Source organism: Schistocerca americana, chromosome 5 (genome assembly GCF_021461395.2).
Source record: "Schistocerca americana isolate TAMUIC-IGC-003095 chromosome 5, iqSchAmer2.1, whole genome shotgun sequence".
In the NCBI taxonomy this organism is placed as follows: domain Eukaryota; kingdom Metazoa; phylum Arthropoda; class Insecta; order Orthoptera; family Acrididae; genus Schistocerca; species Schistocerca americana.
Window position 1 is genome coordinate 291,702,033 of NC_060123.1, and position 15,614 is coordinate 291,717,646.

At 40.8% G+C, this 15,614-nt stretch overlaps 1 protein-coding gene across 1 annotated transcript in view; it reads right to left on the reverse strand.

Moving 5' to 3' along the window:
- Positions 1-10,003: 10,003 nt before the first annotated feature.
- The window catches only part of LOC124615669 (cytochrome P450 4V2-like), a 153,464-nt gene continuing 147,853 nt past the window's right edge, over positions 10,004-15,614 (reverse strand). Inside the window, exon 7 of the mRNA XM_047143697.1 lies at positions 10,004-11,332. Within this exon, the coding sequence (XP_046999653.1) occupies positions 11,092-11,332 (241 nt within the window). The 3' untranslated portion in view covers positions 10,004-11,091. The remainder of the gene's footprint in view (positions 11,333-15,614) is intronic.

Below are 15,614 nucleotides of genomic sequence, written 5' to 3' on the forward strand. Positions count from 1 at the left end.
AGTAGGCTACGTTTGCTGCTGTTCTTGATTGAAATATTGGACTTTATTTTCGTGTAACCTATAGTAGATGTAGAGTGCGCAATAACACATTTTAATAGAGCAAGAATTCACCTGCTCGCTGTCATTCTACCATTCAGTCACCACCATTTGTTATGCACTTTTACCCAATGATGAACAAGTGCCTGCAAACCGCACTCGCAAAAGTCTGAACCAGCAGACCCTAGCAGCTGTCTTTGACATCAGCTGTGATAGTATTGTCAGTGTAATCCATCTTCCATTGATGCTAAATCAAGACCGTACAGTGGATGACGTAGTACAGTCCAGCCAATTATGGCAACGAGTTACATGGTGGCAAAACTGCAGTGGGGCTTGGCGTTATCATGCTGCAAACGTAAATTTTGGTTGTTCTCTGGCCTGGCTGGAAGTTCAAGCTTTCAACTTATAGTCATCTTGTAGCGTTCCGAATAGACAAATGTTTTAGGCTCCAAAGACATCTAAAGTAACGACACTCTGCATACCACAGAAAAATGTGCAAATTATTCTGCCTAAAGATATCTGTGTCTTCCACTTCTTCGTTGTAGGGTTCATAGTTCCCACTACACGAACTGTCTTGTACATTCCAGCTCGTAATGGTGACACCACACCTCATCCGGTGACCACAGTGCTCAGAAAATTATCACTCGCAGCCTCTTTTTTCTCATCCTCATTTAAGCTTCCGTAGAACCCATCTCGCACACATTTTGCGATAATCAGGTTTGCGTAGCATCTTGTCTACAGCTCATAACTGACATTGAACTGGGCACACAATTTCTTGGTCCTAATCCGTGGATAATCGCGGATGAGGTGAGCTAGACACTGTTTATTACGAGGGACCTCGATGAGACACGCTAATTTAGGACCACTAACATTTTTTGGTTCGGACACTAAAATTCAGCGCAGTAAATAGGAAGAATAGACGCTTGTAAACAAACAACCACCGTCAGAACAGGACTCAAAGATCCGTGAATCAATCGTCCTGCAACAGCTATTGGTGGCCAGGCGACCAAGAGATGTTGCAGGACGATTGATTCACGGATCCAGCTATATAGCTCCTTCCGTGTATAGCGATTTTACGACTACGACGAGTGGGGCCTGAAGATGGCATCAATGTAATGCCGAAACTGGTAGCACATAGAAGTTCATAAAATAAAATAAATTTCTACAATACATACGGCTGTTGGTAAATTATTGCATCAAGAAGTTCATGCCAGCCGTCGTCCCACGATGCATAATGGATCAACGAAGATTAAAGAACTCTCTTGGTTTGTCACCACCCAATCGCTTGACCGCTTGATCAATTTCACTTCCATTTCATTTTCATTACAGCCGTAACTACGTTTTCCACTCCATTAGATTTCGTGGTCCATTGAATTATTTGTTAATTCTAGCAATGAACCATTCCAGGCTTGCCGATCTACCCTCAGTTTTCTAATGGTATCAGCATTCCCCATAACATTTCGATGGAAACAAACACTGGCTGTTAAGTTACCTTCTCATCTGATAACACTATACAATTTACCATAGCAATTCAGATCTTATTTAGTCTTCTCTTTACTTATTTTTCGTTTCAGTTGTTGTCTACAACTGTCGCAAATGCAAAAATCAGCTGGATCTGAGACGTAATTATTAATTTGTTGTATCTGCTCTTGCATAATTTGTTTACTCGCTTTTTTAAGGGTTTCGTACATAACGTTGTCTTTCATACTGTGAAAAACCATTTTTCTCAGGAACGGGTAGACGGATCAAGCTGAAACTTATGTCACGTACTGGAGTCTGAGGTTCCTTGGAGGTGTATAATGTTGAGCTTCTAAGTCAATGTAACCAAATGATATGGCAATTTATATAAGATATTTTAATACTCATTCAACAAAGCCAATATGGTACTTCCAAATGGACTAGAATCATGAAATTTGATAAAAGCAAGATTTCAAAGCACAAGTTTACAAATACGAATAAGTATACTAGTCTTATGTTGCACAAATTTTACTACAAAATTATAAGAGCGTATCTAAGTTAAATAAATCTGTCAAACATAAGGAATGGGAAGTGAATGAAAGAAGGGACAGTGAGTAGCGACTGTACATGTTGCTGTAAAATAGTTGGGACCGATTACAGGTCTGCTTTATTAAGTCATAAGTAGGTATGATACGAACAGGTAAGTCCACTGCTGTGTAAAAATTAAAGGACGATAGTAACTTTCTCATGACGTCTCACTGCCGAGTAGGAAAGCTCGATGAAATCCGAAAACAAATGAAGTAGGTTACTGTACAATTGTTCACCAACTGCTTGAATACTGCTCACCGTTGTGGGATCCGTACCAGATAGGATTGATAGAAGAGATAGAGAAGATCCAACGGAGAGCAGCGTGCTTCGTTACAGGATAATTTAGTAAACGCAAAAGCGTTACGGAGATGATAGATAAACTCCAGTGGAAGACTGTGCGTGAGAGACCCTCAGAAGCTCGGTACGGGCTTGTGTTGAAGTTTCGAGAACATACCTTCACCGAGGAGTCAAGCAGTATATTGCTCCCTCCTACGTATATCTCGCGAAAAGACCATGAGTATAAAATCAGAGAGATTAGAGCCCACACAGAGGTATACCGACAATCTTTCTTTCCACGAACAATACGAGACTGGAATAGAAGGGAGAACCGATAGAGGTACTCAAGGTACCCTCCGCCACACACCGTCAGGTAGCTTGCGGAGTGTGGATGTAGGATGTAGAACTTGGACCATACATAACTGCTACAGAATACTGCAGAAGGTAACTTAAAGAAATACGCAGCAGTCGAGCAGAAATGACTTTCATTGAAAGGCAATGAGGACATTTAAGTCACCACGATTTATAATGGTATCCTGGAAATCTTGGAAATCACAAAAGGCGGGACACGGTTCTTTATGAGTGGTGTGATCACCACGGGCAGAAATGCATGCATGCTATGCAAAGGGCTCACACGCTAGCCACGTAGTTGGTGAGTATTTCCTGTACCAGGGCGTCCATTCTTCATTCTTACACCAGCGCGGCTGACAAGTGCTCGATGGTCGTTGGTGCATGTGGAAGGGCTTCAATAAGTCTCCTCAACGAATGGCACATGAGCTCGACGGGATTTAAGGCGGAGGGGGGGGGGGGGGGGGAGGGGGGGTGGCACGGGTAAGCCAGTAAGCCAGTCCATTCACCGATACCCTCCCGGCACAAGAGCTCCTGCACATGTTCCCACCTCTCGACATGTGGGGGGTACGTAATGCACCCAGGAACATTGTCTAAGGTGATTGTTTTGGGGGCCAGGTGTTATGGTGCGGGGAGGCGTAGTATTATGTGGACGCACTGACCTGCAAATCTTTGAACATGGTGAATCTATCGGTAAACGTTATTGTAACACTGTGATCCTTCCCCATGTGCCTCTTCTCAGGGCTGCACTCGCCTGCAACTTCATTTTTATGAATTACAATGCGCGATTGCATCCAAGATTCGTGGGGGATGCGGACAGTCAGTCTTGTGAAGTACCTTTGAACATATTTCGAGAAAACTACAAGATGCACAACTTTGCTTCGGTCGGTTGCCGATAGATGGCGACAACGGTAAGTAGCGGTCGAAAGAAACAGATTGCAGACATCAGGCAGTTAGCTTGGACCACGCTCAACATAACTTCATTCAAACATTAGTCGATTTGTGTCTGCATCATAAAGCTGTTCTTGGTTGAAAATGTCTGTTTACGAGCCTAATTCTCGACATTTGCGGTAGGTGTTACTGTTTTGTTTCTATAGACAGAAAACAGCGGCTGAGTCTCATCGAATGCTCTCAAGTACTTGTGTGAAGGACGCTATTAGTGAAAGGACATGTCGTGAGTGCTTTCAACGCTTCAAGAACGATGATTTTAACGTCGTAGGCCGGCATAGTGGTGAAAGAGAGAATGTTTTCGAAGATTCAGAATTGGAGACATTGCTGAGTGAAGACCAGCATGGAACTCAAGAAGAATTGGCACGATTAGTGGGAGGCAAAGCATCTCAAGGCTATGGCCGTCATTCAGAAAGAAGGAACTTGAGTCCCGTGTGAGCTGAAACCAAGAGACGTTGAACGGCGTTTGTGTATTTGTTAACAGTTGCTTCAGAGGCAACAACGGAAGGGATTTCTGCATCGCATTGTGACGGGGGACGAAAAATGGATTCATTATGATAACCCTAAACGCAAAAGATCATAGGGATATCCCGGTCATGCTTCCTCGTCGATGGCCAAACCAAATATTCTCGACTCCAAAACCATGCTCTGCATTTGGTGGGCCCAGCTCGGCGTCGTGTACTATGAGGTGTTAAAACCAAGTGAAACAATCACAGGTGCTCGTTATCGAACGCAGTTAATGCGTTTGAGCAGAGAATTAAAAGACAAACGGCCGCAATACAGCGAGAGGTACAATAAAGTGATTTTGCAACACGACAACGCTCGACCCCACGTTGTAAAAGAGGTCAAAACGTACTTGGAAACGTTAAAATGCGAAGTCCTGAACCGCGCGACTGCTACAGTCGCAGGTTCGAATCCTGTCACGTGCATGGATGTGTGTGAAGCCCTTAGGTTAGTGAGCTTTAAGTAGTTCTAAGTTCTAGGGGACTGATGACCTCAGATGTTAAGTCCCATAGTGCTCAAAGCCATTTGAATCATTTTTTTGCGAAGTCCTACCACACCCCCCGTATTCTCCAGACAGTGATCTCTCTATCACCTGTTTAGATAAATGGCGCATGGCCTGGAAGACCAACACTTCCGATCTCATGAAGAATTCACGGATTGGATCGATTCGTGGATCGCTTCAAAAGATGAACAATTTTTTTTGACGCGGGATTCGTACACTGTCCGAAAGATGGGAGGAAGTAGTGGCCAGTGATGGAAAATACTTTGAATGATACATGTGTAACCAATTTGTTTCGTTAAAGTCTCAAATGTTGGGGAAAAAACGACGGAAGGAAAGTTGTACACCTTGTATGTTGGACAGATACTTATACAACCCGCACGCAACGGAAATAGCTTTTAGATCTTTTTTCTACAAACAGGCTTGAGCTTATAGACGGTGTCATTATAGAGACAGGGAATAGTGATTACGACGTCATCACAGCGACGATGCTTACTTAAGTGTACAAACGGATCAAGAACCTCGGAGAGTGTATTTGCCAGAAAGAGCAGATAAGCTGTTTTTAGCAGCCCACTTACACAATGAATGGTCATCACTTCGTTCCAGTATGTAGGACATAGAGAAATTATGGGGAAGTCTAAACGGACTATAAGTCGCACCTGGAGAGGTATGTGCCAAATAATTGGATTAAGAACGGAAAAGATTCACCACGATTTAACAACAAAATTCGGAAAATGCTGAAAACGCGAAGACTGTTTCGTTCTCCGTTGAAAAGAAACCCTACAATAGGCAGAAGTAGTAGATATTCGTGCATCAGTAAAACGATCGACCCCAAATCGTATAATAACTACCAACGTCATACCTTAGCAGAAGATCTGGCCCAGAACCCGAGAAAATTCAAGTCCTACGTAAAATCATTAAGCGTGTCGAAGGTTTATTACCAGTCACTTGTTGGCCAGTCTGGTGTAGTAGTAGAAGATAGAAAAATGAAAGCTCAAGATTTAAATATCGCGTTTAAGAAATGGTTCACGTAGGAACATCGCACAAACACTCCGTCGTTTGACAACTGCAAGGGTTCCCGTATGGAGGACGTGATAATAGGTGACCCCCGGCGTAGAGAAGCAACTGAAAGAGTTGAAAACAAATAAGTTTCCCGGCCTAGATGGAATCACACTTCGTTTTTACGTGAATCTCTTGCCCAGCACAATGTCCCAAGCGACTGGAAAAAAGCGCAGGTGACTGCTCTACGTACGAAGGGAAACAGAACGGAGCAGCAAAATTACAAGTCTTACGGAATATAACGAGGATAGAAGGATTGTAGTAGGGAAGGCAGATGATCACCTTCGTTTTATTGGGAGAGTTTTGGGACAGTGCGGATCTTATGTGAAGGAGGCCGTGTGTATAACACCAGTGCGACCCATTCTTGAGTACTGCTCGTATATTTGTGATCCCCACCAAGTCGGATCAGAGAAAGACGATGAAGCAGTTTAGAGCCGGGGTATTAGACTTGTCACCGGCAGGTTCGATCAACATGCAAGTCTCATGAAGATGCTTTGGAAACTCAAATGGAATCCGTGGAGGGAAGGCGACACTTTTTTCGAGCAACGCTACTGAGAAAATTTAGAGAACCGGCATTTGAAACTGACTGCAGGAAGATTCTACTGCCTCCAACGTGCGTTTCTAGTAAGGTAAGAAAAATTAGGGCTCGTAAGGAGGTACACAGCCAGTCGTTTTCCCCTTACTCTTTGCGATTGGAACAGGAAAGGAAATTATTCTTAGTGGTTGAAGTGTGGAGCAGCTCTCGGAACGAGAGTATATTCGGCAAATGGAGTGGCCTTATCCGTTTTCCAGAATAAATCCCGTCGAGCACGTGCGTGATTCGTTGGGAAGACGTATTGCACCAAGTCCACAAGCATCAAGGACTGTCAAGTATTTGTGAACCGCGCTCGTGGAGGAATGGATGCCATAAAGCGCGAACTTTTTACCACCCTTGTGGCCAGCATGGGAGCTTCGTACACAGCATGCACTGCCATCACACACCATATTAAGACCAGGTCCCGCCTTTTGTAACGTCCAGGGTATCATCATAAATCGCGGTGACTACAGAACTGTAATTACAATAGTGTTCGTCTGCCTGAGTAGCATTACCTATATTTTCAAAGACATTGATAGAAAAGTAATTATGAAGCAGTTTTTTCAAATGAAGGACTGTCTTTACTGTATACAACGTATCGTTTAAAGGTACTACAGTGCTGTACTACATGCAGCCGTACAGCGTATAGAATAATAACTGCAGTGAGACACAACAGAATGTGAATTTATAACACACGACCAGTTTCGGCCATTTGTCCATCTTCTGGTAGTTGATATCAATTTACATGTTGGAGATCACTCTTTAATTGAAAAAATAAACAAATAATGCAATTATGACTTACGTTGGAGATCACTCTTTAATTGAAAAAAAAACAAATAAGTAATGTAATTATGACTAAACCGACACAACCGAAACAACTGGAAGTGTCTAATTGACATTTGTTGAAAAATATTATAGTATTTACCTTTTGCTGAAGTATGCATCCACGATATGGATACTACAGCAACAGGTAAGTACTATAATTTTTTCAAGCCATGTAAATTTGCCACTTTCAATTACTTCGGTTGTGTCTACTAAGTCATTATCACATTATCTGTTTTTTATTTAGACAGTGTCTCCATCACTGAATATGAAAACATGTAAGTGAATGAAAACCACTTGAAAGCGGGAGTGTGTTGAATAAATTCATCTTCTGCTGTGACTGGTAGCAGTTACTATTCTCCAGCATATAAAGGAACAATCACTAAGTACAACAGCATCCATTATGGATAAATACACATGTACCTGAATTGTATTGAAGAAAATGTTAACTGCGTTTACTATTCTGATAGCTTACATTCTTCACAGGAAGGTTGCGTTCCTAACTTCTTTTCTTTGGAGTGCATTATACTGACAAAAACATTCTATTGAAGACGTCTGATTCAACGATAGATGTGCATTTTCCTTGTTTTTCCATTTATTTACTGTCAGTTCCAGTAAGAACAAAAGTTTACGATTTACCAGGTAACCTCATTGTGTGCTAATACAGGAGCGTCAAAGCCAGTTACGTGTTATGCATTTAATAACGCAGTGTTTACGTGAATGGTACTCTGTGACACGTTTCTGAGGAGCTCTAGGGAGAGAAAGTGTATTATTGAATAAAAGATGCAGGGCGATATTTAAAAAAGATATACTGCTGCTCATATTTTCGTAACAAGCAAAACTACAAGAAACGCAACCACTCTGGCTAACGTTCCCTGGTAATTAAACAACATCTGAATTATACATTTTTCATTTCGTTTGTAGGCAAAAAGTTATTTGGGGGTCTTTAAGATAAATGGGACAACCTGTGTACATGATGCCCACCGAAAAATAGCTTATGTCAACTGGCGGCTTAAAAGTTCATGTAGGCGAGTGTAGGGGTTATAAAGAGCTTGTAATTAACATAATGCCCTCATTGTGAACAGAGCCTACATTTTTAACAGTAACTTATGCACATATAGACGATCTGGATTGGCACGAAACCTTGTAGAGCCGTTGTGGGCGTGTATCTATGGCGGCTTACAAACTTGACTTCAGATCCCTTAGGTATGGAAAACGGTGTTGGTTTGTGACTAAAATGATGCGGATGAACTGAGACAATAACTTAAACCTTAGAACAGTATCCCTCTTCGCAGTTAATGAAGTTTATCAAACTAATAAGTTCGAATAAAATCAATCAATATTAGTTTTTCACAGGAGAACTTGCAACCACAATGGTACGCCCTCCGACCTTGAATGCAACTAGAATACCATCGATGCATGCTATTGAAAAAGATCAACGAACTATTAACACTCGTAAAGGACCCGTGACTATGGACGATAGGTTACTATCGTCATTAGAAAATGGCTCTGAGCACTATGGAACTTAACATCTATGGTCATCAGTCCCCTACTATCGTCAGTAGAAACTAAGAGTGGGCAACATTACAGGTTTCGTTTAAGGATACTCCTGCTTCAGCCCTGCATAATTAACTACCAACAGTTCTACCAGGAATATTTCTGTCACACAACACGTCTGTGAATGTGTGAATGTCAAGTGATTTATCGAAACTAGGAACAAGAGTTATGGTCTGTTCTTGCTCTCTCTTGTAATTCTTCGTGGTCTTGCCCTTGTGAATCGAAATACTGACACATTCTCTTCAAAGGAATGACATTTGGACCGTCGGAGAGGATAAAACTTGGCCTTAGTTGTGTGAGAGAGATGAAAGTGACCATTGAGAGATAGAATTTTGCTGTTGAATATATTCAAACAGGATGCGTCTAACGCGTATTTCGGGGAAACATATAGTCAGACGTAAGGCACTTCATGGAAATAGAAGAACAATGCCCAAGGACCTAATAAGGAACTACCAAAGGCTACACTTGCTCTAAGAAATATCACACGGTTTCTCTACGTTAGCAAAAACAAGCTAATAGTTGTTACTTCCAAGGAAAATAGTTTGTATGGCAGCCGCCAATGCGAGGGAAGAAAGAAGAAGCGTTACTTTTCAAACTGAGTCCAGCCGCTCGCCACATGATGTTTTGTTAGAACGAGTTATGTGCGACATGAGTGAGAGAGAGTCCGGCTTCCAAAAATGAAAATCGATGGATACTCCATCAATCTGGCGGCTGCTACTTGCAAGTCTTCCGTTGGCAAATGCTTAGTTGAAATGACGTTTATTTTATTTTGTTCCTCAACTCGTGAGAGCTGTCCGGGCTATTTTAGGGCTCTGTTATTTTCAGACGGTGTTTTCTTATACATTCATTGGATTTAACTGCAGATCGTTCCTTACTTACCAACGACTAATAGATGCATAACGCGGTGACTACTACAGACGTAAAAGGTTTCACTGGAGGCTATACCTTATGCCGATGAGGTCGCTTTGCTCGCTGAATGTATCTAGCAGCAACTGAATGTAAAGATAGAAATATGCATCCACAACATGTAGTGCTGTTATACAAAATTCTTAATTGAGCAGCACATTCCGATCATTAGAAAAGGCCTATTCGAATACTAAATGGCCACAATGACGTGATTACATCAACAGCAGCTGCTCAAATGGGGGGCTCCTTGTCTACACGGACACGTCATCAGATGTGTGCTAAAATAATGGTGCCCAATTTCTTCATGTTCTCAGAGTTGATCTGTTGAGGTGGTCATTTTCGATTTCGAAACAGTTATATATTACAATAAGGAGACTAAAACGAAAGAAATCTAGACCATCCGATGTAGTAAGATAAACATGGAAAAATAAAAGTAAAATACGTTTATATTTTTACATGAAATATTCACAATATAATGTTTTACTTTGCTACAGACACAAATGCATTAGTCAAAATACCTCTCTATGTACATAAATAAATAATATAACTTTTTACATACCTAACCAACAAACATTTTACAATTGTTTCAACATTTTTTTTTCTTTCCGCATAGTTTCGCTAAATTTAAAATTCCGTACTGCAGCAAAATTTGTGATTCGCTTGGTAACAATACACATCAGACTGGATGAAGAAGTTAAAAATAAAATGGCCTCAGTGTCAGAAACACACGAGTAGAGAAAGGCTGTGAATATAAAAATGAAAACCTTGTAATGCTTAACACTTATTAAGTTATTTACAAGTGCTATATTCTATGATATACGTGCAACACTTTGCGACTATAGTAGCTCCTGTTTCGCACCTTCACGGTGCCACTGGCGCTACAGTAATTTACAAAACAACATTACCATTTAAACTTTTATCCACTATGGCTATGGACTGTCATTTTGAGGGATGAAGGTCTCCTGAAATAACTGCAACCAATCGCCTTTTGTGATGCTTCAAGTCCTGTTTATCATAACTGGTTTCGTATCACCTAGTGACTCATCATCAGATGGTATACATTTTTTCATTAGGAGGTGATGTGAAATTGCTCATGGTAAATAAAAACTGAAGCATGACAAAAAGAGACTGGTTACATTTATATCTGGAAACCAACATTACAATTACGTAGTACGTCAATGGCTTCTGTATCAGGATGTCGCATTTTACAGCGCTAGTCTGAGATCGTAAGTGTGTTCACTTCACCCTTGGCACTGCAGCACCCTATAGCGAATGTAGGGTACTGTGGTGAAAACTAATCCGGACGTAAGCTCGATTTATGTATCAGCAGGTTATGTATATATGACTCCTCCACTGATATCGTCCGGAATACGAGTAGCATTAACACTGTTAACCGAAATTTTGGCGACACCATGATTATACGAAACGTTAGTCACCAAGAGGCCTTCAGCCTGTTCCTGGTAACGGTTTTCGCCGAATATTATTAACTGGTTCAAGTCCTCCAATGGCAGCGTGATCAGCCCCTGGGCTCGTAGCGGAGGTTGAAGCCGTTCTTGGGCGTGATGACCATACCCATCTTGAGATCCTCAAGGTCTTCGCGGGTGGCAGTCGTGGTCACTCTGAAGGCAGGCAGCACCTTTGACAGCACGGCTCGCATCTGCATCTGCGCATACTTGCTGCCGATGCAAGAACGGGGTCCACCGCCGAACGGCAGGTATGCGAAAGGGTGACGCTCCTTGCACGCCTCCGGAAGAAACCTGCAGGCAATAATGTGACTCTAGAATATAGATTCCACTAATGTTGTAGCATTACAGGATCTGGACTCTTTTATCAATGACAGCGAAAAGACTTAAGAAAAATAATGTGTCAGTTTGAGAAATATATCATTGCACTGAGCTCAATAAACGACAGGACTATTGACAAGTGGGCTACATATAGCTCCTCGGACATGGACATGCCTCTATGAATAAAAGCTGAATTTTAAAACAGAAATACCAGTTTCATTTATCTGTATCAGGAATGGAAATCCAAAGAAGTTGTTTCAGTATACAAAGAAAAGTAAGAGAGGTTATCAAAGTGAAAACCTATTCATAAAAGATAAAAATAAAAATATGCTAACACAGCTGGAAGATATCCTCGAAAGATGGAAAGAGTATTTGTCAGAAATGTTAAATTCCACTGATCCGCACATAACTTTCAATTACGCAATGTCTGAGAGTGACAGAATTAATAATGACGAATGTAGAATCACAGAACCGGAAGTGATCCACACCATCCAAAAGCAGAAAAACAATAAGGCAGCAAGCGAGAACCAGATATCAGCAGAGATTTTAAAAGAAGGCAGAAGCAAACTACACAAAGAAATTTATAACCTTATCACAATGATATGGAAAACTGAAACACTGCTTCAAGATTGTAAAACTGCAATAATTTGTCCCACACACATGAAAGGAAACAGAATGGCATGTGGAAATTACAGAGGAATCAACTTACTAAACATAACCTACAAAATCCTGTCAATGATCATTCTGGAAAAACTAAAACATTACGCAGAAAACATTAATCAAGATTACCAGGCTCGATTTCGAACAAACCGTTCCACAACTGACAATTTGTTTACTATACGACAGATGTTAGAGAAATATTGGGAATTCAACAAAAACATCCACTGTCTTTTCATTGAATTCCAGTGAGCCTATGACATCATCCACAGAAGTAGCCTCTACATCACGTTACGAGAATTTAGTATACCCAGTAAAATCATTAGTATGGTACAACCGTGCATGGATGGCTCCCAGGCAGCAGTGAAGTTCAGAGGATCCATATCCCCCGCCTTTCCAATTAAAACAGGCTTACGATAAGGAGATGCTCTTTCATGTGTCCTCTTCAACCTTGCGTTAGAGAAAGTGGTTCGGGAGAGTAATTTAGACCTCTACAATGATCTTCGATTCGAGCACAGTCAAGCAAAACTCCAGGCTTATGCAGATAATATACTGTGCTGACCAAAAATGGGGGTTTTGATTAACCAGGAGAAAACATAATGGAAATAGGTCGAGTCATAAACCCAAATCCCTACTTTGAAATTGACCAACATTCTAAATTCAGAAAAGTTCTTCAGTTTAAATACCTTGGATCACGTTTCAACAGTAAAAATATCATAACAATGGGTATAAGCGAAAGAGAAATGTCTGTACTCATTAAGCAACCCACTGAAAAGTAAAGCTTTGTCAATAACCACAAAGATGAAGATATACAACACTATCATATATCCCATAGTACTGTACGGTTCAGAAAGCTGGACGCTTACAAAGAATGAAAGAGAAAAACTGAATGTTTTCGAAAGAAAAGTAATGAGACAAAACGGGGGATCTGTGTTGGAGAATGGCGTATGGAGAATTCGAAAGAACAGCTAATGAAGCAACCCACTATCATCCAGAAATTAAAAAGTAGGAGACTGCAATGGGCTGGACATGTGGCTATAATGGAAAACAGCAGAATCACGAAAAAAGCATTTGAAGGAACTCTCCAAGCAACAAGACCTTTGGGCCGACCTCGTACAAGGTGGAAAGATGATACAGAGAAGGACATCGCAGCATTAGGAATCTCCGCAGGGTGGAGAGATAGAAGGCGGTGGAAGCAGGTAGTTGTTGCAGCGCGTGGTCTACAGGGCCTGTGGTCGCTGAGGAGAAGAAGAAAAAGATACTAATAATAAAACTGTAAAATCGACGTATCTGTCTGTACGTCTGTCTGATCATGCTGATCTCCAAAACTGCTAAATGAATTTTCATGCGGTTTTCGCAGATAACTTGAGCGTAGGTCGGGACGACATAAAGACTTCATTTAATCGCAGTCGGATCACGGAAAAAAGATTTTGTCATTTGAACTTTTGTCTGAAACCGTAGCGTCTGTCTTTTTGTCTGTTTGAACACACTAATCTGCAAAACCACTAGACGAATTCTTGTGATATTTCCAGAGGTAACTTGACCATTGCTTGGGGTAAAGCATAGGTTGCATAAAAATTGGATCACGAAAAAAAAGATATCTTAAATTAAAGTTTGATCTAAAATGGTTTGCTCAGTTCAGCAGTTAAAATGTTTAATCATCACGACATAATACACCAAAAGAATCGACATCTGGCGCTATTAGTTTCGCAGTACACCAAAAAAACGAATAGACGGAGCTCTTAATTTATTTTTTTAAACTAAGTGACACACATTACCGGAAGTTTACGTCAGTGACAGAATTAAAATGTCGCAAGCTTATCGTTATGAATACAAACACTGAATTCACTTGGATATGATATACGGATTTACTGATTTCGCTTTGAGTATTAAAAACTTAACGACATTGATTTGTTCGCTTAGATATGTTTTATTTACATTATTTGCAGAGAAAAATCAATTTATTAAGTTTGCTGTGTGGTTTATGTGCCTATCCATTACATATTTATTTCGTTTTGATTACAAATAAATGTACTTTGAAAACGGTTAAGTCTGAAGGGCTCAGATGCTGAGGGCTACGCGGTCTTAGGAATCCAAGGAAGATTGTGAGGTGAGACTTAGTGTGGCTCGGGACCTAAAATGGCTCTGAGCACTATGGGACTTAACATCTGAGGTCATCAGTCCCCTAGAACTTAGAACTACTTAAACCTAACTAACCTAAGGACATCACACACATCCATGCCCGCGGCAGGATTCGAACCTGCGACCGTAGCAGTCGCGCGGTTCCGGACTGAGCGCCTAGAACCGCTAGACCACCGCGGCCGGCGTGGCTCGGGACCAGCAGGCTTCAACACGATCTCTGGAAACTCATCATCATTTCATCCCCATCCTGAGCGCAGGTCGCCCAATGTGGCGTCGAATCTAATAAGAGCTGCACCAAGGCGGCCGGACCTGCCCCGCAAGGGCCTCCCGGCCAATGACGCCAAACGCTCATTTCCGTTTTTACAGTACCAAATTTAAACGTCCAGTCTCTCATTAAACTTAGAAAGATAACAACAGTAACCTATTTCTTAGGTAAAAAGAGCATCATGATTACAGTCGTACAGGAAAACCGGTAAGCGGACAATGAACTTTTGAATCAAATGATAACAGAATCTGTACGACCAATTTAAACAGCAGGATATTAAATGATTTAATAATTTCTAATAAAATAACTGACTCAGTCCCAATAACGGAAGAACATTTTCTTCAACATGCAAATCCACAAACAACGTGAAAAATCACCTTAAATTGACCTATTCTTAACGAACTGTTTTTCGACCTAAAAGCATATCAAAATGTAAATAACTTAATTACAGACCACTGATGATGCTTTACTTCAATAAAGCGAAACGCGTCTGGTGAAATAATCACGCATTTTTGTAGTTGCAGCGACAGAACAAAAATACCCTCAAAAAAGTGCATACCATTTTATAATGTTCATGCTGCAAGTAACGATAAAAACCAGACATAATGTAGACTAATATTCGGTGGAAATGGATAAATAAATGGGTAAAATACCGCCGAAGCACACTATTATGGCATTTGGCGACTTCATCGCATAAATTGAAGAGAGGAAAAATACAGGTAAGTAGTTGGCATATGTTCTGCTCACATATGTACCCACAGAAGTGGGTAAATACTGAGAGAATTATGTGCTAATCACAACATAGTGCAAAACTCCTCATCATTGAGGAAGCTAACGACATAGGTGTCACCGAATCCAATATGTTGGGAAAAAAAACGAGACCATATAGCAATAAGCAGAAGGTTATCAAAACAAATAATAAATGTTATAGTAAGATAGCCCGAAAATCAGACCACTAATTCCTATAGCTAAATTTAAGAGTAAGTATGAAATAATCAGATGATACAGAATTTTGTCGTGGTTGTTAAATTCGGATTTTTTTTCTTTAATAGGTAGAAGTACCAAGGTTTCTGTACCCACATCTTAGTACACAAATGAGTAACTGTATCTTTTATTAATGATGTACAAAAGGGAGATTGTTAATAGCGCATTGGTCCGTAGTTTTGCGTAGGATTGCTATGTCAGAGCAGA